The sequence below is a fragment of the Camelus bactrianus genome, chromosome 12, assembly GCF_048773025.1.
Source record: "Camelus bactrianus isolate YW-2024 breed Bactrian camel chromosome 12, ASM4877302v1, whole genome shotgun sequence".
In the NCBI taxonomy this organism is placed as follows: Eukaryota; Metazoa; Chordata; class Mammalia; order Artiodactyla; family Camelidae; genus Camelus; species Camelus bactrianus.
Window position 1 is genome coordinate 12,028,723 of NC_133550.1, and position 26,405 is coordinate 12,055,127.

At 37.0% G+C, this 26,405-nt stretch overlaps 1 protein-coding gene across 6 annotated transcripts in view; it reads left to right on the top strand.

Moving 5' to 3' along the window:
- Positions 1-4,817: 4,817 nt before the first annotated feature.
- RBMS2 (RNA binding motif single stranded interacting protein 2) overlaps positions 4,818-26,405 on the top strand; it is a 48,361-nt gene continuing 26,773 nt past the window's right edge. For 3 of the 6 annotated variants that reach the window (XR_012510566.1, XM_074374696.1, XM_074374694.1), the window contains exons 1-3: positions 4,820-6,643; positions 6,864-6,923; positions 7,794-7,880. Coding sequence is in view for 3 of the 6 variants with exons in the window: in XM_074374694.1 (XP_074230795.1) it covers positions 7,815-7,880 (66 nt within the window). In the remaining 3 variants the exon portion in view is untranslated. Of the gene's footprint in view, positions 6,644-6,863; positions 6,924-7,793; positions 7,881-26,405 lie in introns of all 6 variants that reach the window. The other 3 variants (XM_010963833.3, XM_045523289.2, XM_074374697.1) reach the window with 2 other exon arrangements.

The following is a 26,405-nucleotide window of genomic DNA, read 5'->3' on the forward strand; positions in this document are numbered from 1 at the left end:
GAGGTACGAATTGGGGCTCTGCAATAGGCAGGTTCCTCCCTCCTCTTCTCTTCTGGACAGGGATGGAGGAGGTCCTTTTTAAAAGGCAAGTTCTCATGAGGAGGTGTCACTGCTGACAAATATTTTAAATTTTAAATTAGCCAGGTACTGTTAAATGCGAGGGATATAATGAGGTACACACAATAGTCACAGTCCCTGTCCTCATCAAGCTTATACTTCTGTAATACCTGCTAGTGATTAGTGGCTTTATAAATACTGTATGTTGATATTTTAGAAACTATTTCTTATGTTCAAATCTTATGTTTCATTTGAGAGTTTCCAGATGTGGTACAAATTATCCCCAGAAAAAAAGCAGTATTCAAGCAAATTACTTTCTAAATATGTAATGAATCAAAGCTCAGGTAGAATCTTGAATACTTAATCAGCCAGAACTACAGCTGTAGTTTTCTACAGATCTTATTCTTTTTGGCATTATAAGTTTACTCCTAGAATTAGCATCCATTGTGCAACTTAAGAGTAGGCTGAAATATTGCGTATCACTGCTACTTGAGATAAAGAGCTGGTTTGAGGAAAATTACTGAACTTTGACCTTAAGAATCCTGGGATTATTCTTTTATTACTTCTGACCCCAAAATATGTATTTATCAGAATTTTTAATTTCGTAGCAAAATCAGATTGATGTGGAGACAATGCTGAATCAAGACAGAAAGTCTGGATTCTGGTGCCAGGTATTATTTCACCTCCTGACCTTATGCAAGTGAGTTTACCTCTCTGGGGTTTTTTCCATCTGAAAATGAGAGAGGACAAAGCAAAGGAACTATCCAGTTCATCAGTATTCTGACTCGTTTTCCCCATGGTTTTTGTACTTTTTGCAATGTTAGATTTAACCATATGAAATTGGCAGTACTTGACTATTTGAAAAGATTCAGTGGGGGAGGGGATAGCTCAGTAGTAGAGTGTGTGCTTAGCATGCATGGGGTCTTGGGTTCAATCCTTAGTACCTCTGTTAAAAAATATATATATAATATTTTACATATATAAAACCTAATTATCTCCCCCCACAAAAAAAGAAAAGATCCATATTTAACCTATAGAAACAACCGTTTCATTTGGTTCAACCTAATTGTTGAATTCATTTGTGGGCCCTGTTGGGATCATATGAGTTATTTGTTTTAGGGATAGCTGAGACCAAACAAAATTAATTTCTCAAGTGTGAAGGAAACATACATTTAGACACCATAATATTACCAATCAATACAGTCCATTCTGAGTATGCATAGAATCTAGTCTAGTCTTTTCTTTCTATATTACGCTAATTTTCTGGCTCAGTGATTCTGGGTGATTTGATTCCTGTATTTTAATATCTGGCAAAGGATAAGTCTACTTAAAAATTCTGTTAGGCTATTCCCTGTAGTGAGTTTTGGCTGGAAGTATCTGTTGTTACAGGAGAGAAGAATATACTGTTAGCACTGATATCCAGGGTATGAGATAAATAATTCGTCAGAGCTTCCTGTCTTTCTCCCTGTTTTCCAGTGAGTTAAGTCAAGGAGTTGAGAGACCAAACTTTCCTCATTTCTAGTTTTAGACCAATTTTGCCATTCCATCCTACATCAGACGGGGGCAATGCTAAACTTTTCTTGTTATTTGATGCAGATCCTTAGATTTTTCTGCTTAAGGAAGCTGATGTGTTAAATAAACTTTTTTTTTCACTTCTTAAGGCATTACCTCATCTCTTTACCATGAAATAAATTCTACTTTTTGGTCTTTTCCCATAACCTAGACTTTTGGGCACAAAAGTTAATTAGTGGGAGGAAAGATAATCCAAAGAGAATATTAATAGGTGGGGAGAAACGGCCTCAGCCCTAATATACCTTGTTCAGGTCTCTGAACTATATTCAGAACTCCACTAACAAACTGGCCCTGTCTCACGGCTTTCAGACACATCTGCTACATCAGCCTGGCTCCAGTCCTATGTCTAGGGCCTGGCACATCGGCAGGTACTACATTCTTTGGAGTTCTCCACCCTGATGTGGAGGGACCAATAGTGGCATGCAGTCATCTTTCAACATACAAATCGGAGTTGATCTAGCCTCAGCTCTTCTACCTGAGACACTGAATGAAAAGTGTTTTGTTTTTTTTTTTTCATTTTTTAATTGAAGTATAGTTGATTTACAATGTTGTGTTAGTTTCTAGTGAACAGCATAGTGATTCAGTTATTCAGATATACATATTCTTTTCATTATAGGTTATTACAAGTTATTGAATATAGTTCCCTGTGCTAGATACATTATTGTTTATCTCTTCTGTATGTAGTAGTTTTTATCTGCTAATCCCAAACTCTCAATTTATCCCTTTCCCCTTTGGTAACCATAAGTTTGTTTTCTATGTCTGTGAGTCTCTGTTTTGTAAATAAGTTCATTTGGGTCATTTTTTTAGATTCCACATATAAGTGATATCATGATATTTGTCTTTCTCTGATTTACTTCACTTAGTATAATAATCTCTAGGTCCATTCATGTTGCTGCAAATGGCATTATTTCATTCTTTTTATGGCTGAGTGATATTCCATTTTGTGTGTGTGTGTGTGTATTACATCTTTATATCCTTTCAATGTCAATGGACATTTAGGTTGCTTCCATGTCTTGGCTATTGTAAATAATGCTGCTATGAACATTGGGGTGCGTGTATCTTTTTCGAATTGGAGCTCTTTCTCCAGATACCTGCCCAGGAGTGGGATTGCTGGATCATATGGTAATTCTGTTTTTAGTTTTTTAAGGAATCTCCATACTGTTTTCCATAGTGGCTGCACAAAGTTGCATTCCCATCAACAGTGTTAAGAGGGTTCCCTTTTCTCTGCACCCTCTCCAGCACTTGTTGTTTGCTTACTTTTTAATGATGGCCATTCTGACTGGTGTGAGATGATACCTCATTGTAGTTTTGACTTGCATTTCTCTGATAATTAGTGATATTGAGTATCTTTTCATGTACCTACTGGCCATCTATATATCTACATTGGAGAGATGTCTGGTTAGGTCTTCTGCTCATGTTTTGATTGGGTTGTTCTTTTTTTTTTTTTTTTTTTGTGGTTATTGAGTTGTGTGAACTGTTTGTGTATTCTGGAAGTTAAGCCCTTGTCACTCATATTGTTTGTAAATATTTCCTCTGGGTCTGTAGGTTTTCTTTTCATTTTGTTTATAGTCTCCTTTGCTGTGCAAAAGCTTATAAGTTTAATTAGGTCCTATTGGTTTATTTTTGCTTTTATTTCTGTTTCCTAGGTAGACTGACCTAGGAAAACATTGCTATGCTTTATGTCAGAGAATGTTTTGCCCTTGTTCTCTTCTAGGAGACTTATGGTGTCCTTTCTTATGTTTAAGTCTTTAAGCCATTTTGAGTTTATTTTTGGGTATGGGGTGAGGGAGTGTTCTAACTTCATTGATTTATATGTGGCTGTCCAGCTTCCCCAGCACCATTTGCCAAAGAGACTGTCTTTTCTCCATTGTATATTCTTGCCTCTGTTGTCAAAGATTAATTGACCTTAGGTGTATGGGTTTATTTCTGGGCCCTCTATTCTGTTCCACTGATCCCTTTGTCTGTTTTTGTGTCAATACCATCTTGTTTTGACTACTGTAGCTTTGTAGTATTGTCTGAAGTCTGGGAGGGTTATGCTTCCAGCTTCATTCTTTTTCTTCAGTATTGCTTTGGCAATTCTGGGTCTTTGATTCCGTGTAAAATTTAAGATTATTTGTTCTAGTGTTGTGAAAAATATCCTGGGTAATTTGATAGGGATTACATTAAATCTGTAGATTGCTTTGGATACTATGGCCATTTTAACAGTATTAATTCTTCCAATCCAAGAGGATGGGTTATCTTTCCATTAGTTTAAATCATCTTTAATTTCCTTCATCAGTGTTTTATAGTTCTCAGCATATATAGGTCTTTTACCTCCCTAGTCAGATTTATGCCTAAGTATTTTTTGATGACATTTTAAAAGGGATTTATTTTTTACTTTCCTTTTCTGATATTTCATTGTTAGTGTAAAGAAATGCAACAGAAAGCATTTCTGTATGTTAATTTTGTAACCAGCTACCTAGCTGAATTTGTTTATCAGTGCTAATAGTTTTTGTTTGGAGTCTTTAGAGTTTTCTATATATAGTATCATGTCACCTGCATAAAGTGACAGTTTTACCTCTTCCCTTTCAATTTGGATCCCTTTTATTTCTCGTTTGATTGCTATGGCTATGTCTTCCCATACTCTGTTGAATAGAAGTGGTGAGTGTGGGCATCCTTGTCTTGTTCCAGATTCTAGTGGGAAGGCTTTCAGCTTTACACCATTGAGTAATATGTTGGCTGTGGGTTTGTCATATATGGTTTTTATTACGCTGAAATATATCTCCTCTATACCCAACTTGGTAAGAGTTTTTATGATGAATGGATGTTGAATTTTATCAATTGCTTTTTCTACATCTATTGAGATGATCATGTGGTTTTTATCCTTTCTTCTGTTGATGTGGCATATAATATTGATTGATTTGTATTTGTTGAACCATCCTTGTGTCCCCGGAATGAATCCAACTTGACCGTATTGTATGATCTTTTTTATGTGTTGTTTTTCTGGAGAAATCACAAACCAGTCTATGTTGAATCACAGGTATAAACGTCTCTTTCCAAGAGAAGTTCCCAAATAACTCTTATTTTACTTTTCCCCCCTTAGAACAACTCTTGAGTGCTGAGTGCAAAAGAACCAAGAATTTGAGATGCACTGACTAAATCTGAAAAAATGTGAGCCATATAATGGGCAAAGCAAATTGGGGTTGCCGGGGACAGGTCAAAGTAAACACACTGGAAGAAATAGAATTCTTCCTCTTCTCATATACTTCCTGAATCTAACCACAGAACTCCAACAACACCCTCTCCATCACATCTATAAGAGTCCATAACCTCCTTTAAAAATATACTTACCCGAGTAGATGATGAAGTTTCCAGTCTTGTTGGTGCTCTTTGACATTATTGACTTTTGGCATCAGGTCACCAATCTGGGTCATTTTACTTTTACGGCCCTAAACTTACTAGATAGGGTATAAAAATCTAGGTTTTTGTATTAGTTTATGTGAAATGGAATTTATTCAGTTGAATTCTTCTTTATCTACCTTCTGATACTTTCTACTTTTGGAGTAGAGAAATGGTGCCAAGTCTTAAGATACAAGAAAATACTACTTTTTTTTTCTGTATCTATTTCTATTTCTTAGATTAGTAGGACTCTAGAGGAAAGGGAGCTGGGATGTCTTATCTTTAGTGTGCTTTGATTCTGTATTATTTCCTTTCTTCTAGAGATAAGAGATGTTCCACCAATTTCCAGGAGATTGGGAATTATGAAAAGAATTTCCAAATATTCAGATTGTTTGTTTATGTAAGATAGGGAAAGAGAAGAAATTGGATTGGTTGATTTCTGAAATTTCTTATCCACTTTCCAGTTATATAGTTTAGTGTGTCTAGTCCTAGTATTATCTTTTGAATGTAACTAAGATACTAGTTTTTGGAAATGTTCACTTCAGATCATCAAATCTGGGTTATACAATACCCAGAGGGATACACACTGGGAGACCGTAGAGTAATTAATCATAATGGAGGTAACATCTGTTGAATCTTTACCAAGTGCCGGGCCCCTTCCTAAGGGCTTTATGTGTATTGCCTATCTTCATTTCACTACAGTTTTAGGAAGTAGATACTATTTACTCTGTTTTACAGATTAAAAAATAAGATTTAGGCATGTGAAGTAATTCTCCCAGTGTCACTCAGCTAATAAGTGATAGGACTGAACCAGAACTTAGATTTGATTCCAAAAGCTGATGAAGTGGGTATTATCTTCATTTTGGAAATGAGTGAATTAGAGATGCTAAGTAACTTGGCCTAAAGTTGTATATAAACAGTAACTAACAGTGGTGTCAGGATTTGAACTCATGTCAGCTGCTCTATAACACTCATGATGGTTTTAACTGTTTTACATTCTAAGACATCAGTGAGCATTAAGGAATGCAGTAAGAACACATCATATTGAGAATATTAGAATTTTACAAAAAATTAGATTGACTGCCATTATAAATCAGGCCTTAAAGATTAAGGTTTTGTATCACATTGTTAGGCTAAGGGAGAAGACGTCAACTAAGGGGCTAAATGACAGTGATAACTTGGCATATAATGTATCTCTGAGGGCAGAAAAGGGACTTAAAAAAATGAGGTATCATTGAGAGATGGCTTTATCAATTTATTTGCTGCACTTGGCTCTGTGCTTTCAGCCTCATTTGCAATTCCCTCAGTGAGGCTGTTCCCACCCTTCCTGTGTCCCTTGAGCTGGGCAGTCACTTCCTGTCCTATTGGAAATGAAAGTTAGAGATTGGGGGTTGGTATGTGTGTATTTACTCTGCAGAATGTTGGTACTATCTGCCCCATTATTATAGCAAAAAGGTGACAAGAAAACTAGAATAGAGACTGAGAGTTCATTTAAGGGAGGGTTTGGGCTTAATGTTTTTTGTGGCAAAGCAGACAGCACTAATTTATTTCTTAGAATATCCACGATGGCAGTGGAGTGGCCTTACGGGATTTGAAGGCTTTCATTCTATCTCCCTGTTCTACTTGGATTGGATTGGTAAGTTGCTGGGTATCATTCTTAAATTTGGGGTCTCCTGCAAGTTTCTCTTCTTGTTAAGGCTGCTTCTATAGGACATGCCTTTGAAACTGTCAGAGGTGTTGCAACTGTGTAAATTCTAGACTCTTAAGTTAATATTCTTCTTTCCTAAGAACTTTGTATTTTCTTCTCTGTGAAGCATATGTTTTTAAAATAGGGTTGGTTTGTTTGTTTTCTACAGGTCAGAGACAACGACATCCCAACTCTGTGAACTTCAGCTTGGGCATAAATTTCAGATTGGGTGAGTAACTAATTTGTTTCAGCTTCCTGGACCTTGAAGACTAGGAAATAGTGAGATACAGAGTCAAATAAGACAGTTTACAGTTGTTGAAGAAGCCACTAGGCAGTTAGATCTCAGTAAAGCTGAGGGGGAGGGGGAGAAAGCATTAGGCACCAAGTTTCATGACATAGTCCAGGTTGAAAATTCCTTCTTAAGTATGAAATCATACTTGGGGGAATCTGGAAAAGGGTAAGAGACATCGGCCCATCAGCGTGACCCAAGAGGAATAAAACTATCCAAGGATCTTAAACTAGTTATTTCCCAAACTGTTTTGCTTGTCTCTGCCCTTTGGTGAGCTCTTGTTTGTTCTTTCTTTGTGCGTTAAGTTCGCTGTAAATATAAAGTGGAGGGGAAGTCTTGAGCTTATCGCACTTCTTCTCAGTATGGCTTTCTTCACATTCTTCAAAGCAGTGTTCCAGTGGCCCCTTTAAAATCAAGCTTGCAATCTTCTTATAGCTGAAATCTAGGGGAAAAAAATCCTGATCGAATTTTCATGCCAATCAGAACTTGTTCACATAGGAAAGGGGATAAAGTTGAAAGGTGTAGACCTAAGGACTTCTGTTTTTTATTTAACTGCTAAGTCTGTTTGGGGGTGGGGGGTGCGGAATAACATCTTGGGCATTAGGACCCAGTGGAAGTGCCTCACTCAGACTCAGAGTTAACTTCTATCAGTGACGTAAACAAGCAGCCCTAGCTCATTCTCTACCCCCCTTCTCTCTCCCTCTTGCTCCTTTTCTCCCCCTTTCTCCTCCCCTCCCTTCACTCTCTCTCCCCTCCCTCCCTCTCCCTCTCTTTCCCCTCCTTTCCTTCTCCCTCTTCTCTCTCTCTCAGCTTCCTAACGTTAAAGAGAAAATGCTGCTATCGGTGACTTCCAGGCCTGGGATTTCGACTTTTGGCTATAACAAGAACAACAAGAAGGTAGGGAAAAGTGCTTTTTTGGAATTCAGCTACTTCCTTTTCTGGGGATCGGGAGTGCCCTTGACTTTAACATTCTCCTTAAGAGGGGAACGGGACTCCTCTCCTCTCAGTGCCTCTCTTTTCCACTACTTTTTTTGGCATCTTCTCTCACCTGGTTCTGAAGTTCCAGGAATTTACAGTCCCTTATGTGAGGCCTGAGAAGGCAGGGGAATTAAAAACAAATTAAGTTTTGCAAGTTTGTATCTTTGTGAAATGAAGTTAGTTTGAGTCCCTGCTGATGTACCCAATCTTCACAGGGATAATATGTCACCTCAGACCCTGGCCCCCAGCCCACACCCTCCAAGGTTATTTTGTCTTTTTGGATTAACTGTTTGCATTCTCCCGCAGACCACCTTCCTTCCTCCAGTTTTATCAGGTAGCTGAATAGTCAGTGAACTCACAACAGCTTCAAGGACTGGGTCTAGGACTAGGTCTCTTCTTCTAGATTAGAGACCCTACCCACCCCGCCTGTAGGGAAGGGGTTTTAGGAGGTGTATCTTGGGAATTAAGGCAGAAAGTTCTGTGATTCTTTGGGTTCTGCTGCGGAGCTGGTTGCTTCCTGCTCTGCAGATAGCGAGGCTCAGCAGGGATCCTTGGAGTCTTCATGGTTTACCCACAGCTGCCAGAGAATTGTGCTATGCTTGGGCATGGGGGCAGTCTGGGGAGAGGTGAATAATCATGCCCACATTTACCAGGAAATATCCTGGGCAGTTTCTTGGCATTTCAGGGCACACAGTGGTGATTACGAGGAACTTTTTGCTGTAGCAGAAAGACCCTTTACACTCTCTTTTGATGCTGTAGCGTTTCTGAAGAAAAAAGGTGCCATAGACATTTAAGGATCTTTTGCTCATTTGATGGATTGTTGGGGGAGTGGGAAAGGATTCCCGCTGCTTTCTCATACACCTAAGGAGACTATTACAGGTAAATCTAAACAAAATATCTGATCAAGGCAGTGGGTTAATGTTTAGACCCAGAACACCTAATGTTAGTTTATGGGTGTTAGTTATTATATGGTTCACTGTATTACATCCTTAAAAAATATGCGTCCATATTTGTTGGTTATCAATGATATATATTTTTAATGTATATATTTACTTACACACATATGCACATAAATATATGATTTTGAGTGAGGGCTGTTTCATCTCTTTATTCTTTACAAATCTTATATAGTACTGTATGAAAGTTTCCTTCCTAATTTTTTCCTCCAAGTCTCTTAGGTTATCCATTAAATTTCAGTAAAATGAATTTCAGAAATTGTTTTTTTCCCTATTAGCGGCTTCATATAATTGACCCTATCTAAAATATTTCCTTTTCTTAGCTCTCCACTCCCTTTTCCCCTTGTGGTGTAGGAAACATTTCACAAGCTTCTAAATCGTATAGGGGACAAGAGGTATGCCTGCGTGTTCGGATGCAATTCTTCTATCTCTTTCTGATAACTTGTAAGGTTTGAGAAGCAGTTCAGGAAACATGGGGTAGGGGTAGACACATACTTACTAATGTATCTGTCAGGTATTCTTTGGGTTCTTACAGGTCAGTGTTATGATGACATCACTTTGTGACTATATGACTCCTTGTGTGTATACATGGGTTTGTGAATATTGGGTATATTTAAACTAAATCACTACTTCATTGTTCTATGTCTTTTTGTTGACATATAGGGCTTAATGTGTTCATTCCTCTTTTGGGAAGAATGTTTTAGATGAATCTGCTTGTGTAATTTGTGCATTTTTATACCCAAGGTTAAATATTAAAAATAACTTTCATTAGTTTTTAGTAATAAATGTAAGAAATGCCTATTTTTAAAATTAAGCATAAAGAGGTATATAAAATAAAAAATCAGGTCTTCCCTTCATGTCCAGAAGTTCCTTACCCAAATTCTACCCCTTAAGAGAAATAACTAGTAGCAGTTTGCTGTATGTATTCTATCAGACTTTTTTCTGTGACAGAGGAAGATTTTATTTTTGACATTGGCTTATTTGCCACTTCTGTTAAGAACTCTATTTCTCAAGTAGGACAAGTCTATGTAATAAAGTTTTTGGACCTGTCCAGAATGCTTAAAAAACTAAGATAAAGAACAATAAAATTCTGAACTTTTGGAAGAGTACAAATTATAAATATCTGCTTATATCATCCATCATTATGTTATAGCCAAATCTAGAAATAATAGATTTGTAGAGATCTGCTTTCTTCAAGGAGCATTTTTACATCGTAATATTCTGTAATCATTAATTCTGGTTGGTGAAATAAAAATAATTTCCAGTGAGCTCAGTTTGAAAAGCTATTTGTATGCCACTGTTGTGACTTTATTCATTTTATTTGTCTTTAAAGAGTTGGATTTTTAAAATTTTGAGACATATTTGTATACTTTATCAGGGAAGTTGCTTCCTGAGAAGCTCATGACAATCATAGTTTTCTTATTCTTTTTTGACTGTTGTAAATATAGGAATATAAGCAACAAATGGATAATGCCTAATAAAGGCATGTTCTTTCTCAGGATGTAGTGTTGAATATCCATTCCTTTCGTTGGAATTAAAATAGTCACAGTAGGGGGAAAATGTCGATTTCAAAGAAAGATTCTGCAAAATAATGTGTTACATTTTATTAAAAAACTATTTTAATGGCCTTCAATTATTCTTGGTTCTTAAAAAAAAAAAAAAAAAGACTGAAGCTAAAAAGATCAGAGTTCTAGGGTCTCAACACTGTTTCTTCAACTTTTGAAACAGTTGCCTCAGTGGAGAGATTTGAGTATAGGTGAGATTGAAAGAGGAAGTGTTTGGGACTAAAGGAATTTCAGACTTGTAAAGAGCCTAACCACGCCTTCCCTGACATCATCTTCCTGGCATGTGTTATTATAATTTAACTCCTCAGAGCATCAACAACCATTCCCTTTGGTAAAAAAGAAAAGGAACTGTGTTTAATTTGGGGTAATTTGCCTTCCCCAGTCCATTTTGCATAAATTTCTATTTCTTCTCAGTCTTAACGTATTGAAGACACATGGGGTGGGCAGTGCAGGGTCAATGAGTAGAACTGACTGGTGGGCATTGCCAGATCTTCGCTCTTTAAGAAGCTTGAGTTACCTGAAAATTTCAGAAGTATTTGCTCAGGGGAGAAGAGAGTGGGATGCGGTACTACAATTGTTTATACTTCTAACAGGGAGAGACAGTTTTTGTGTGTTTACTGCATTTTCATCCAGTTTCTATCAAATCAAATGTAGTGGGACTTTTAAAGTCTAAAGTCTTTTGACTGGGGGCAGCTGATAGTTCTATTATCAGTAATGAAGTTAACTCAGTTGGCTAAAGTTTAGTGGTAATGTCTTTCCATTGATCCCTCCTTTCTTTTTTTAGTTCTACGATACGACCTTATGCCCTCATTACTACTGTTAAAAACATCCCGTGTGATCTCTTTGCCTCCTATTTCTCCACCCCCTACCCCTTGCTCTGAAGTAGTTTTATACCTGCTACCAGGATAATCTTCCAACATTCCAGCAATCTAGTTAGTACTGAGCATTTCTTGTATAAAAACTTGCAATGGCTGTGTATTACCTGCTAAACAAAGTCCAAATCTTTAGCCCAAAACCCATTATTTATCCAGCCTTTCCTTATCTTCCTTGCCTCCCCTCCCCATGAGTTCACTGCCTTCCTCCTGCTCTAGCCAGTTGTGTTACCTGCAGTTCTCTGGATATACCCTTTGGTTGTCAGTTTGCATGTGTCATATAAGAAACTATGCTATAAAACAGAAAAATACAGAAAAGAAACAGGGCAAGGAGAAATATAGATTAGAATAAGAAGTCAATTAGAATTAAAATGCAGGTGTGCAAACAAACCAGAGTTTTATTCTGGAAGATGAAGAATTTTGAATCGTAATTGATTTTGTCAGTGTAGAGGTGGTTGGTGACTTTGATGAGCAATTTTAGAGTGGGGAAGAAAAGCAAGGCTGGAGTGGGTTAATGAGTGAAAGAAGGTAAGGAATTTTAGATGGTGTGTCTAGAGTAATCTTTTAAGAACTTTGATTAAGTTGAAGAGCAGAATCCAATTTAAAAAATGGCCAGAAGAGCTGAATGTTTCTCCAAGGACTATCTACAAATAGCCATGAAAAGATGTCCAGCATCATTGACCACCAAGGAACTCAAAACCACAGTGAGATACCACTCCACACCCACAATATGGCTGTAATCAAAACCAGATAATAATGTGGGGTAATTAGGCCCTGTATACACTGCTAGTGGGGATGTAAAATGGCACATCTGCTTTGGAAAATAGTTTGGCAGTTCCTCATAAGGTTTAAACACACTTCTAGGTATATACCCAAGAGATAGTAAAACATACATTCACACAAAAATCTGTACATCAGTGTTCATAGCAGCATTATTCATAATAGCCAAAAAGTGGAAACAATCCAAATATCCATCGACTGGTGAATGGATAAGTAAAATATTATATATCCCCATACAATGGAATTTTGGAATTTTATTCAGCAATAAAAAGTAATAAAGTACTGATACATTCTACAAAATAGATGAACCTTGGAAACATGCTAGTGGAAGAAGCTGCTCACTAAAGACCACGTACATTTGACCCTTGAACATGCAGAGCTTAGGGGCACCAGCCCTCTGCAGTTGAAAATTCATGTATAAGCTACAGTCAGTCCTCTGAGTGTGTGGTTCCTCTGTATCCATAGTTCTGCATCCTCAGACTCAACCAACAGCAGATTGCACTGTGCTACAGCACTTGTACATATTTAAATAGGTAATTTATATACATATATTTATTGTAGTATTTACCATTGAAAAAAATTCCACGTATAAGGGAACCTATGCAGTTCAAACCCATGTTGTTCAAAGGTCAACGTATTTGCTGCTTCCATTTATATGAAATGTCCAGAATAGACAGAAAGACAGGACAGAAAGCAGATTAGTAGTGCTGAGGGCTGGAGTGGAAGGGGACAGTGGGGGAAAATGAGGAGTGACTGGCAGTGGGTATTGGGTTTCTTTTTGGGGTAATAAAAATGTCCTAAAATTTATTGTGATGATGGTTACACAACTCTGTAATCTAAATACCATTGAATTTACACTTTAAATGGGTTAATTATGTGGTATATAAATTGTATCTCAATAAAGTGATTTAAAACAGATAGCAGAGAAATGAAATAAAGGCTGGTAGAGGATGGTGATAGTGTGAGGGAATTTTCTTAATAAATGGGAGATACGGGAGCCAAAATGCAATGAGTCATGATGAGTTACTTGATACTTATTTTCCAAATATTTATGTTCATATTCACACCCCTCCCATTCTCTAATCCTTTTGTTGTTGTGTCTCATGTAGTATTTAGCCAGTGATCCTTTTTTGTTGTTACCACTTCCTTTTGTAATGGCCTTTCTGTTCATTTGTTCACTCTACCCACATTCATTAAATAGTTCCAGCATGCCAGGATCTGGGGCTAAGGCATGACTGTCACCCTTCCAAGAGCTCACAGTCAAAACTTGCAGAAGTTCAGCTGAAATGCTACCTCTTGTATAAATCTTCTAATCTTTCCACCTCCCTGCCCCAAAGGGGACATTTTTTCTTAGCCTCCTAATATTTTGTACTTCTTATGTGATATTTATATAATTTTGCATTGTGTTAGAATCATTTAGGTGACTATCTTATCTTCATTGCTGGAGTGTAAACCTGTAAAGGTAAAGAGTGTTATTCAGTGTATTATTCTCCAAAACACCTGATAAAGCACCTTAAGCCTATCCAGTAGACATTTAAAATACATATCCTAATAAATGTAATTAAGCTAATGTTAGGGATTCAGTTACAATTAAGCAAAGGAAGGCAGCATTGTGTTCTATACAGATTGTCAAATTTGGAGTTAGATCTGAATTAAAATATGATTTTTGTCACTTATTAACTGTGTGACTTTGATTTCTTCATCTTAAGTATTGATACACTTTATTGGGTTAGTTTTAAGGATTGGCAATATTTATTAACATTTAAAATCACATATCAGTGTATAAATAGATTATTTCTTTTATTAAAAAAACTTTTATATAAACATTTTTAATTGAGTTATAGTTATTTTACAATGTTGTGTCAAATTCCAGTGTAGAGCACAATTTTTCAGTTATACATGAATGTACATACATTCATTGTCACATTCTCCTTCGCTGTGAGCCACCACAAGATACTGTATATATTTCCCTGTGCTACACAGTACAATCTTGTTTATCTATTCTACATTTTGAAATCCCAGTCCCTTCCCACCCCCCCGTCCCCTTGGCAACCACAAGTTTGTATTCTGTGTCTATGAGTCTGTTTCTGTTTTGTATTTATGTTTTTAAAAAAAAAACAAAACTTTTTCTTGATGCCATTTCTTCCTCCAGCTGCTGCGCCATTTCTCTTCTTCCCTTTATATAAAATATCTTGAAACAGTTATTTATTCAACAGTCTTATATACTAGCTGTCTCCAATTTATTTCCTTCTATTGCTTTTTCTTTTGTTTTCTTTAATATATGATTTGATAATATGAAAGATTACATGTAACTATAAAGCATAATAATAAGAACACCTGTAAACCCATCTTTCAACTTAAGAGCTAGAATCATTGCATATAAATGGCATATACTTAGGAGTTTCTCCCCATCCCATCCCCTACCTCCCTTCTAGGGGTAACCACTCTTCTAAATTTTATATTTATCATTCTATTGCTTTTTTAAAACATAATTTAAAATCATGTTTAATTTTCTTATTTACATTGTTCTCAGTGCTTTATATATACATGTATGTGTGTGTGTGCGCATATATATGTAAAACTATATAATGTCATTTAATCCTTACAATTTCATTGTTACTCTCCCTTTTTCACAGATGAGAAAAAGTGAAGTACAGAGAGTTTAATAATTGCATTGCTAGTTAATGGACTGGCTGGGATTTGAACCCAGATAGTTTCACTCCTAGTCTGTGTTCTCAACCACTACCATATTACCTTATTGCAATGCAGTCTTCTGATTGCTTTTTCCATTCAGTATTACATTTTCATGTTTAATTCATGTTGTATATAGCCATGGTTTGTTCATCTTTCCATGCTATATTTCCTATTATGAATATACCATAGTTTATTCATTCTCCTGCCAATGAGCTTTTGAATTATTTCCAGGTTGGTTTGTTTTTGCTATTCCTAACATTGCTGCTCTGAACATAATCGTATATGTGGTACGTTTGTGTAAGAATTTCTCTTGAGTTTATACCTAGGAGTGGGATTGCTGAGTACAAGGTATGTGAATGTTCACCTTTAAGAGGTAATGCTCTCCAAGTATACCAAATTTGTTCTCATCAACAATGTAAAATTTACTGTAGATTCACATACTTTCTACCTGTTGATAATGCCATACCTCTCTCACTCTCTCTTAAACCCAATCTGATTAGGCTTTTACTCCCACCACTCTGCCAAAACTGCCCTTGTGAAGGTCTGCGATGACTTTCACGTTCTTGAGTGCTCAGTTCTTAGCTCTCATCTTACTTAACCTATTGTCAACACTTGACACAATTTATCACACAGTTCCTTGAAACACTTTCTTCATTTGGTTTATAAACTACTGCGCCCTGCTGTTCCTCTGGGATCTATGGCCTCTCTTCTTTAGGGTCCTTCTAGTTTTTCTCATCTCTAAACCTTGGAGTTCTCCAGGATTCAGTCCTTGAGTTTCTTTACTATCTACACTTCTCCCTTCATAATTTGATCCTCATAGCTTTAAATATCACCCACATGATGGCAAATCTCAAATTATATTTCCAGCCTGGACTGCCCTCCTGCATTCCAGATTCATATATCTAACATCACATCTCCATTTAGATGTTTATTAGACATTTCAAATTTAACATGTTTAAAACAGCTCCTGCCCTGCCAAAACTATCCTTCTCACTGTCTTCTCCATCTCGGTAAATAGTAATTTCATTTTTTCAGATGCTCAGGCCCAAAATCTTGACTTATCCTTGACTCTTCTCTTTCTCTTACAGCCCCATATCTAATAGCATAATACTAGTACTTAACTTTATTGGACCATTAGTAATTAATGCCTGCTACATAGTAAATCATCATTAAGGTTAGCAATTATAACTAAAATTACCAATGGAAGATATGATTCCATTTTTAAAATTCCTATATGCATACAAACAAGCTTATAGTTTCTCTCATCTTAAACAAAGAAAACCCTGCTTGATCCCATGCTTTCTGCCGGTTACTGACCCATTTCTCTGATCCTTTTTATAATCCACCTTCTTGAAAAAGTAGTTCCTATAGAATTTCTACTTCCTTACATCCTACTTTCTTTTTCTTAGTATTTGTTTTTTATTTTTAATTGTAAAATATACATAACATAAAATTTACCATCTTATCCATTTTTTTTTTTTACGTTTTTGTTGTTGTTGTTGTTGTTGTTAGTGGGGAGGTAATTAGATTTATTTATTTATTTATTTATTTATTTATTTATTTATTTATTTATTTATTTATTTCTTCATTTTTAACAGAAGTACTGGGGATTGAACTCAGGACATCTGCTTGCTAAGCACACGCTCTACCACTGAGCTACACTCTCCCCCCATCTTATCCATTTTTAAGTATAAGGTTTAATAGTGTTGAGTACCTTTACATTATTGTGCCACCAATGTTCAGTACTCTTTTCACCTTGAAAAACTCAAAGTCTACGCCCATTAAACACCACCTCATTATCTCCTCCCCCCTGCTTCTGGTAACCACTGTTCTACTTTCTGTTTTTATGAATTCTCCAAGTACCTCACGTAAGTGTAATCATACAGTATTTGTCTTTTTGTAATTGACTTATTTCACTTAGCATAATGTCCTCAAGTTTCATCCATGTTGTAACATATGTCAGAATTTCCTTGCTTTTTAAGGCTGAATAATACTACATTGAATGTATATGCCACATTTTGTTTATCCATTCATCTGTGAGAGACACTTAAGTTGCTTCCATTTTTTGGTTGTTGTGAATAACGTTGGTATGAACATGGGTGCATAAATATCTCTTCAGACTCTGCTTTCAGTTCTTTTGGGTATATTCCCAGAAATGGAATTGCTGGATCATATGGTAATTCTATTTTTGATTTTTTGAGGAATTACCATATTGTTTTTCATAGTGGCTATACCATTTTACATTATCACCAACAGTGCAGAAGCTCTGATTTCTCCACATCCTTGCCAACACTTATTTTCTGTGTTTTTGATTACAGCCATCCTAATGGCTGTGAGCCAGTATCTCATTGTGGTTTTGGTTTGCATTTGTCTAATGATTAGTGATTCTAAGCATCTTTTCATGTACTTATTGGCCATTTGTATATCTTCTTTGGCAAAATATCCAAGACCTTTGCCCGTTTTTTTTTTAATGGGATTTTTGTTGTTGTTTTTGAGTTGTAGGAGTTCTTTATATGTTTTGGATATTAACTCCTTATCAGATATATGATTGGCAAGTATTTTCGTACATTCTGTAACCTGCCTTTTTACTCTGTTGATTGTGTCCTTCGAAGTACAGAGTTTAAAATTTTGATATAGTCCAATTTATCTGTTTTTTATTGCCCATGCTTTTGGTATCATATCCAAGAAGTTGCCAAATCCAATCTCATGGTACTTTTTCCTTATGTTCTCTCCCAAGAGTTTTATAGTTTTAGCTCTTTTGTTGATCCATTTGGAGTTAATTATTGTATACTGTGTAAGGTAAGGGTCCAGTTTCATTCTTTTGCAGGTGCATATCCAGTTTTTCCAATACCATTTGCGGGAAAGACTATTCTTTCGCTGTTGAATGGTCTTGGCACCTTCGTTGAAAATCATTTGACCGTACATGCAAGGGTTTATTTCTGGGCTCTCTATTCTGTTCCATTGGTCAATATACCTGTCTTTTTGCCAGTACCACACTGTTTTGATACTATAGCTTTGTAATTATTTTTGAAATGAGGACGTGTGACTTCATCTTTGTTCTTTTTCAGGATTGTTCCGGCTATTCAGGGTACCTTGAGATTCCAAATGAATTTTAGGAAGAACCATTTTACTTCTGTAAAAACAACAACAACATTGTTTTCCATTTACTTGTGTCTCCTTCAATTTCTTTCAGTAGTATTTTGTGGTTTTCAGTGTACAGGTCTTTCACCTCCTTGTTTAATTTATTCCTAAGTATTCTATTGCTTTTGTTGCTATTGTAAAGGGATTTATTTTCTTTATTTTTCTTTCAGATAGTGTATAGAAGTAAAACTGATTCCATTGCTAATGTGTAGAAAAGCAGCTGATTTTTGTATGTTTGATTTTGTATTCTGAAACTTTATAGAATTTGTTTATTAGGTCTCACTGTTTTGGTGGAGTCTTTAGAATTTTCTATATACAAAATCATGTTGTCAGTAAACAGACGATTTTACATCTTCCTTTTTGATTCGGATGCCTGTATTTCCTTTTCTTGCCTGATTGCTCTGGCTAGGACTTCTAGTACTGTGTTGAATAGGAGTAGTCAGAGTGGGCACCCTTTTCTCGTTCTTGATCTTAGAGGAAAAGCTTTCAGCCTTTCACTGTTGATGACATAAGCTGTGTGCTTGTTATATATGGCTTTTATTATGTTGAGGTATGTTCCTTCTATGCTCTGACTGTGTGAGTGTTCTGCCCACCTCTCCATCCTTCGTTACACTCCAGCTTCACTGGCCTTTTGTTTTTTTTCAGATTCAGTTGAAAGTCCCACCTTATGTCTTTTGCCCATTTCCCTCTTTCTGGCATGATCTTTTATTTCATTCTCTGAATGGCTAGTTTCTTCTCATCCTTGAAGTCTCACTTAAATGTCACCCTTCTGACTATAGTAATTAAAGTAGGTCACAGCCTCTGTTCTTTTTTCTCTAGCCCATTTATGACACTGGGTAATTATACAGTTACATTGTGATTATTTGATTAATGGCTCTATCTCCACTAAATGCTGAATTCCATTAGGACCAAGACCATCTCAAGTCTTTGTCTCTAGACCATCCTTAGCTCAGCGTTTTGTCCTTGGTACCTGACATCATACCTGGTACTCTAACTTGGGCATTTGGTATTCACTGGGTGAATGCATGTGAGCTCATTTTATATTTCAGGCACTATAGGAGCTTTATGTGTGTTTATTTTAATCCTCATTAATTCCATTACATAGGTGCTGTTACTGTCCCCATTTTGCAGGTAAGAATAAGCAACATACCCAAAGTCATACAGCTAGTGCATAGCAACACTAGAATTAATCCTAAGTCTCTGGTTTTTGAGCCACTTTCTCATAGTTAATGGGCTCTATGGTCAAGAAATATACTTTTGAAAAAAACATTTAGTAAACATTGATTCATTGCCTACTCAGTTGCTAATTGAATAGTGAATAACTGAGTACTTACATCAAAACTGAATCTGATTTTTCCTCATTTGTACAATAGAGATCTTATATTACAAATGAAAATGATTTTCTTTGTTGTCCCAAATTGAATTATTATTAAATCGTTATTTTACAGTTACAGGATTTGCAAACTGGTAGGGCCAGGCCTGCTAACATTTTACCCTGTCCTCCATTTTACCTACCAAAGATAATACTTGCCTCGCCCTTGAAGACTGTTAGCGTTTGAAGGTTTCAGTTTGAAGTATTCTTTTTCCTCCCCTCCAGTTGTGAAATAAGAAAACTGTTTGACAAATGGGAAATAAAAACAATACCTTTAATAAAAACTAATGTTCAAGAGGGTAGCATATATCTGTGGGCCAATGGACTTCCTATTCCTGCCCCAGAATTAGATTTCCCCACCTAGGTACAAGCAGTGATCAAAACCAAACCAAACAGAAAGCTATGGGCTTCCCATGTGGGGTGACCCTTGTGAAACCTCACCAGTGTATAAAGTAGCAAAACGGAATGTGTGCTCCCTTCAGGCAGCAGAACCCCCCAGAGCGAAAGAGGAAGGGAGCCATGCAGCTGTTTCCCCCTGCAAAGGTGATGACCAGATTCCTTGGTTTGATTCCATTTTCACATATCAGATCATTGGTTAAATCTAGTAGATTTTTTGATGATTGAGGTAAAATGATAAGCTCTTTACCTGTCTTTTGGTGTCATTTTGGACTGTTGGTTTGAACACATTTTAGAAATTGATTAAAAAATAATAATTGAGGGGCTAATTGTTGACCTTACTTATAGTTTGTGAAAGCTGAAAGGATGTGGACTTGAGAACCAGATGACCCTGAGTCAAAAGGAAGACTCTGCTACTTATTATGTAAACTTGGGAAAGAATGAATTCCTCTGAACCTCCATTTCCGCATCAATAAAAACTAAAATGGAAATGATACCTATCTCATTATCCTCTTTGTAAGTATTATATTAGGTAACAGAATCCTCTAGGACCTAGAATATGATAGATAGCCAGCAAATGTTTTCCCTTCCCTTTGCCTGAGAAAAATAATAAAGTAATAGGTTAGTTGGCTTTTTTCTTGAGATTAATATCAATAGTTTTGATAGGCTAAGCCAGGGGCACTTTTACATTGTTACTATGAGGTTTTTGACTTTTTCATTGTGTTTTTATGTCATTTTTCTGTTTTTGCATTACATTTTATGCCTTTTGAAGGTCAGCCTTTTCTCTCATTTTACATTTCTTCATAGCGTCTCCGCATTCTGTATATTATATAGATTCTTTTTTTCTATTCTCCAATTAGTAGACACTTAATGAATGGCTTTTGAATGGGTTAATTTTTATGCTAGTACAAGTCAACTAACCCAATTTCCTCAACAAATAAATTGCAAGAAATAAAAAAGAAATGAATAGGAAACTTGTTGATTAAAAGATGTGTCAGACACAGCAACAGTCACAATATGTAGACTATTTCAAACAAATAAAACTTTCAGATAAAACAAAACAAAACAATTCTGATATGTATAAGACAGTTAGAAATTTTAACCCAATTTTATAAAATTAAGGAATTATTAACTTTTTAGGTGATATAGTGATTTTGTGTTTTTTGTTTTTGTTTTTTGTTTTTTTTTTAAGTGGAAGTACTGGAATTGAACCCAGGACCTTCTGCATGCTAAGCATGTGCTCTACCACTGAGCAATACCTTCCACCCCCAGGTTTATGTTTTTTAAAAAGAGGTTTTTCAGAGTAACATACGGAAATATTTTGTAATTAAATGATATATTTGGTGTTTGCTTTGAAATAATATGGGAGGTAGGGAAATAGGTGGGGCTATAGGTGAAGCAATTCTGTACTGAATAATTGTTGAAGCGAAGTGATAACTGTGGGTTCATCATACTCTTTGTTTTTGTATGTTCTCCGTAGTTAAAATTATTCTTACTAAATTTGCTTCCCATCCTCTGAACCAGGACTGTCTCTCTCTCTTTTTTTTTTTTTTTAATAGGTAAGATATGAGCAACTTTAATACCACAACCAGGCTAGTTATTACTTAAGAGTACCACTGAATGCAACTGTCAGGAGTAAGGGTCAGCCAAGATAGAGAAGAAAGGGGAAGATGGAGGAAGAAAGGAAAAGAGTAAGAGAGAGGAGGGAGACTAGAGAAAAGGAAAGAAGTGAAGGATAGTAGATGGTTCCCTCTTAGTTATAAGTCTCTTATTCTCATTCTAAATTTTCTTTCAATTTCACCTCAAAAGGATACCAAAGATAAGTAGGAACCTGAGATTCTGCTCTATAAGTTCTGTCAAAAATGTTTTGTAATAAGGAGAAAGAAAAATAGCTGTTTTGTTTCAATGTATCAGCCTAGGAGACTAAGGATTCCCCTTTTTTCTATATTCCTTGTAGATTTAGTATACTGTAGCTATTGCATAGATAGTATGTCTCTAAGTGTCTGTGGGTACTGGGCTTTGCAGAATTTCTTACATAATCTTCCACATCACTACCCAGGAACTGGATAGAGTTTTCTCTTCCTTTTTTGGAGACCTTATCCCTTTGTTTATAATTGGCTTTTGGCATTCAGTTCTTACTGTGGCAGCCAGTCCTCACCTCTGCCCCTTACCTCCAACCTCTGCCCCATTCCTAATTGTAGTTTAAGATCATGAGTTTGACAAACTAGGTTAACACTTTTCCAAGGACTAGTTCTGTTCAGATCACTTTTTTTTCTTTTTTTTTGAGATTCAAGGTATGTTAGGAATTAGAAGAGCATGGGTCCAGGAGTCAGGCCGTATGGACTCAAGGTTTTAATATTCTATCCCAGTTAAAAAAAAATAGTATGTCAGACTTCAAGAGACTTGTGTGTTTGTTTTTAAATAGGTAATAGATATATGGACTTGGGATAAAATATGAAAGTTTCAAACAAGTATAAAGGAAACAAAGAAAAAGTGTGTTTTCACCACATCTTCTGTGTACCTAGTTCCCATTTCCAGTAGCCATCACTGTTAACTGTTCCTTGTGTATCTTTTTCGAGATATTTCTATGTACATTATATCAGACTTTGAAAAATTATATAGCCAGAGTTCTTCGTGACTTGTAAAAAGCAGGCTAGAACAAGGATTAAACTCTATATACCTGATGTATTGTTGGGTGGTTGCATATGTACATTTTATTTTGATCTGGAAATAGACTAGGCACACATAACCTTTCACATCCTTGGGATAGGCCACTTACTTTAGGTGTGTAGCATTGCCAGTGTTTATTGTTTGGGGAATCAAAAATATTTCTGTAAGGACCACAGGAGCAGAATTTTTTGTGACTTTGAGACTTAGGGCCTTAATAAAACCAGATCCCTAATCTACCAGTGTGGGTTTTCTTTGAATGGATGGTATCAGGGTGAAGAAGAGAAGGGTTGGTATTTCCCTACTTCCTGTGTGTTTGTGATCTCTGTATTTCTGACCAAAATGAAATTGTGTCAAATGATGAAAATGGGGTAAATGACAAGGTAGGGCAAAGTAAACTACAGGCAGACATTATCTTTTCCTTTGTCCTTTCTCCGTCTGAAGCAGCTGTGTTGTGGAAGAGGCACGAATGCTTTTCTGCACGCCACCAACCTCCAGTGACGCTGCTGTTCCTTTTCACTTTGCAGCTCCTCCTCGGGCCATGTGTCCTTCCAAACGCAGATGATCCACCAGCCAGGCTGAGTAGTGGAGGGTTAGGTAATGCAGAGTCACACTGCATGGGGCTCAGTTGTACCCCACCCATGTTTTCCCCAAGCAGCTGTCATGTTCAGACTTAAGCTACTTAACCTTCAAAGATCCTTTCTCTTTCCTGAGAATTTAAGACATTTTTCGCTCTGTTATCTCCTGGTATGTAGGAGGTATTGCCACACTGACAGGTACCCACAAACTTGTGGTATAGTTGGTTATTCCCTGGGATGCAGGCATGGGCTTGTGCTGCCTAAAAACACTGTGCCTTGCTAAGATTGCCCATGTACTCCAGCTGAGGGTTCTTGCTCTAGTCAGTCTATGTAATTACCAGTCTTGTGTAGGAGATTTTTCCTCCAGCTTATTTGGTTCAGTTCAAATGCCTTTGCTCCTTGAATGTTCTACTTTGACTAGACATTACCTATTGCCAGGGAACTTAGAAGTGTTTTCCTTCCAGAAGGGAGAGAAGCAAAGGATGCAGGGTCATGCATAGGCCTGCTCTACATGTTTACCCAGCTGTTTGCATGGTTTGGATACTGTCAGTGTTTAGGGTTTCCGATAGTTGATTCTGTTTAACGAAAAGTGAAGTGATATAACAGAGGGAATGTTGAATAAGACTGAGCATCAGTTTCTAAGTTTTAGAAGGGAAATAACACATCCCCTGCTCTACCTCACAGAGTTGTGGGAAAGATGAAATGAAAGCATAAAGGTGATAGGACTTAAGATACTGTTAAATGGTTAGACAAAAAGATACAGAATTCTGCATCAAACTGTGCCTTGAGGCTTTTTGCACAGGGAGGAGGTTCTTTATCCAGTCTTGAAGAAAGCAGAGTTTCTTAAGAGCTTCTTGTACACCTGAGTCTTTAAGGTAGAATGATTGGTTCATCATTCAGGATCCCAAAAGGAAACAGGTGGCACATCCAAACAGAGTAATTTGAGAAAGACGAAATAAAGGGATTAATTACAAGAGGACTTGGGGGCACCAGTGAGAGCGAGCAGAGTACCCTATGGCCAGCAATTACAGAGCCTACATTACCTGAGATCTAAAAGAGCAAAGAGAGAGATGACCAGAATCTAAGAGTAGCTGTGTGGAGAGAACCGTGGGCCTCAGTAGAGGTATGCCGCTGGATCACGGTATCCTGGCAGGGAAAGGAGCTAGGAAAAGAAATTACTCTGGCCTCCTCCTCCTTCTCTTTGATATCCTGCTGGTGTGCATCTGGTTAGCCAAACCCAGCTGGAAGCCAGAGGGCAAGGGAGCATGTTCATACTCTATATGGTCAGCTTCCAAGGCATGGAGCAAGGTGGACAAGAGTGGCAAGTGGATCTGGAAGGGCAAATGGGTTCCTGGGCAGTATGTTTGGCTTCACTGAGGATTGTTTGGTTGTTTAGACTTGGGGTTTTAAATTGTCAGTTTTATGCTTGAGGCCTAGTTTGAGTACCACATGGTATGAATGTAAGTAACTCCTTGGTATTCAAGGGACGTGGAAAACAAATTGCTGTTATCGTGGTAAGAGTCAAAGAGAAGGGGGGGTGGAGGTGAGAACCTGGAGATGGTGTCAGGTTTACTTGAGCTAAGGGGAAGCAGTAGAAAGTAGAGTCAGCTTTTAAAACCAGGTTTGGTGGGCAGATCTGCAGTATGTGTTCTCTGACTCAGGTTCCACATGTTCCAGAGATACCTGTCTCTTTTTGTTTTGTTTTGTTTTTAATGTTACTATTTTTTTTCTTTTTTTGGGGAAGGGGGATTACAGAGAATATCCCTTTCTTGCTCTGATATGGCTTAATGTCTGATTCATATTTCCACTTGAATTTCAATACAATATATTAACCTTATGGCTTCTCATGGCTTTTCTGCCTGGAGATGAAGTAGGGTGATGCCGACCTGGGCTGATCCTGTGCTGGGTCATGCTAACCTGTGGTAGCCTAACATCTCAAGATGTTTTCAGTGGTTGGGATGTCCTCTTCTCTCTACCCATCCCTATCAAATTTTTTTCACTATTAAATTTCTATAACAGCTTTATTGAGATACAATTCACATACCATACAATTCATTCATTTAAAGTCACAATTCAGTGACTTTTTATGTATTCACAGAGTTATGCATCCATTACCATAATCAATTTTAGGACATTTCATTACCTTCCAAAAGAACCCCACCCCCACCCCCCACCCCCGCTTAGCGGTCATCTCCCAACTCTTTCATTACCTCCCTCTCCCAGCCTTAGGTAATCTACTTTCTGTCTCTGTAGGCTTGCCTGTTCTACATGTTACATATAAATGGAATCATATAATCAGTGGTCCTTTTGACTGGCTTCTTTCACTTAGCATGTTTTCAAGGTTCATGTTGTAGTGTGTATCTGTGCTTCTTGTGGCTGAGTAATAGGCTTATGGATGGATAAACCACATTTTATTTATCCATTTATCAGTCAGTAGTCGTTTGTGTTGTTTCCACTTTGGGCTGTATACAAATAATGTTGCTCTGAAACTCATGTACAGGTTTTGTGTGGACGTACGTTTTCACTTCTCTTGGGTACATACTTAGGAGTGGAATTGCTGGGTCACGTGATAACTCTGTGTTTAACTGTTTTAGGAACTGCCAAACTGTCTTCCAAAGCAATTGCATCCTTTTACATTCCCACCAGCAGGGTGAAAGGGTTCCAGTTCCTTCACAGCTCACCAACACTTGTTATTTTTTATGTAATCAAAGTTACTTTTGATCAAAGCTATAGTCTTTTTATTACAACCACCCTAATGGATATGAAGTAGTATGTCATTATGATTTTGATTTGCAGTTCCCTATGGCTCCCCATTTAAAGTTTAATATCCTACTCATCCTTCAAGGTGCAACTCAGACATCTTTGAGAAGCTTTTCCCTCAGGAATTGTTTCTTCTTCCCTGCTCTTACACCACTTTGCTTGGATCCCCATTAGCACACGTGTTTTGTTCTGCTAGTTATCTAGCTTGTTCTCTCTGGTTTGTGAATTACTGAATGGCTCCTTGTGGGTATGTGTTTAAATTTATTATGAAATGTTTCACTTATGTACGTACTCATCTGTGAGTCTGCGCTGCATCAAGCAGGACTTGCATGTAGTTGGCATTCAGATATTTACTGAATGACTCAAATAATGCAAAGGGTCTCATGAGTGAGTACTTTCCTGGAAGAGTGGACTTTCTTTTATTGGGAGATATTATGATAGAACTCAGGAAATAATGTATTTTAGGCAAAAATGTTCAAGTATGTTATATGTCTTAGAGACCACTGGCTCTAGGAACTTGCTTGTGAATCATCCGTATCCAGGTTGTAAATGGAATTTTGATGTCAGGCCACTGGATTGTTTATCTGTGAGACTTTCTTAGGGGTTTGTTAAGACGATACACAATTAGCAAATCCCCTAAGTTTGTTTTACTCCTTTCAGCAA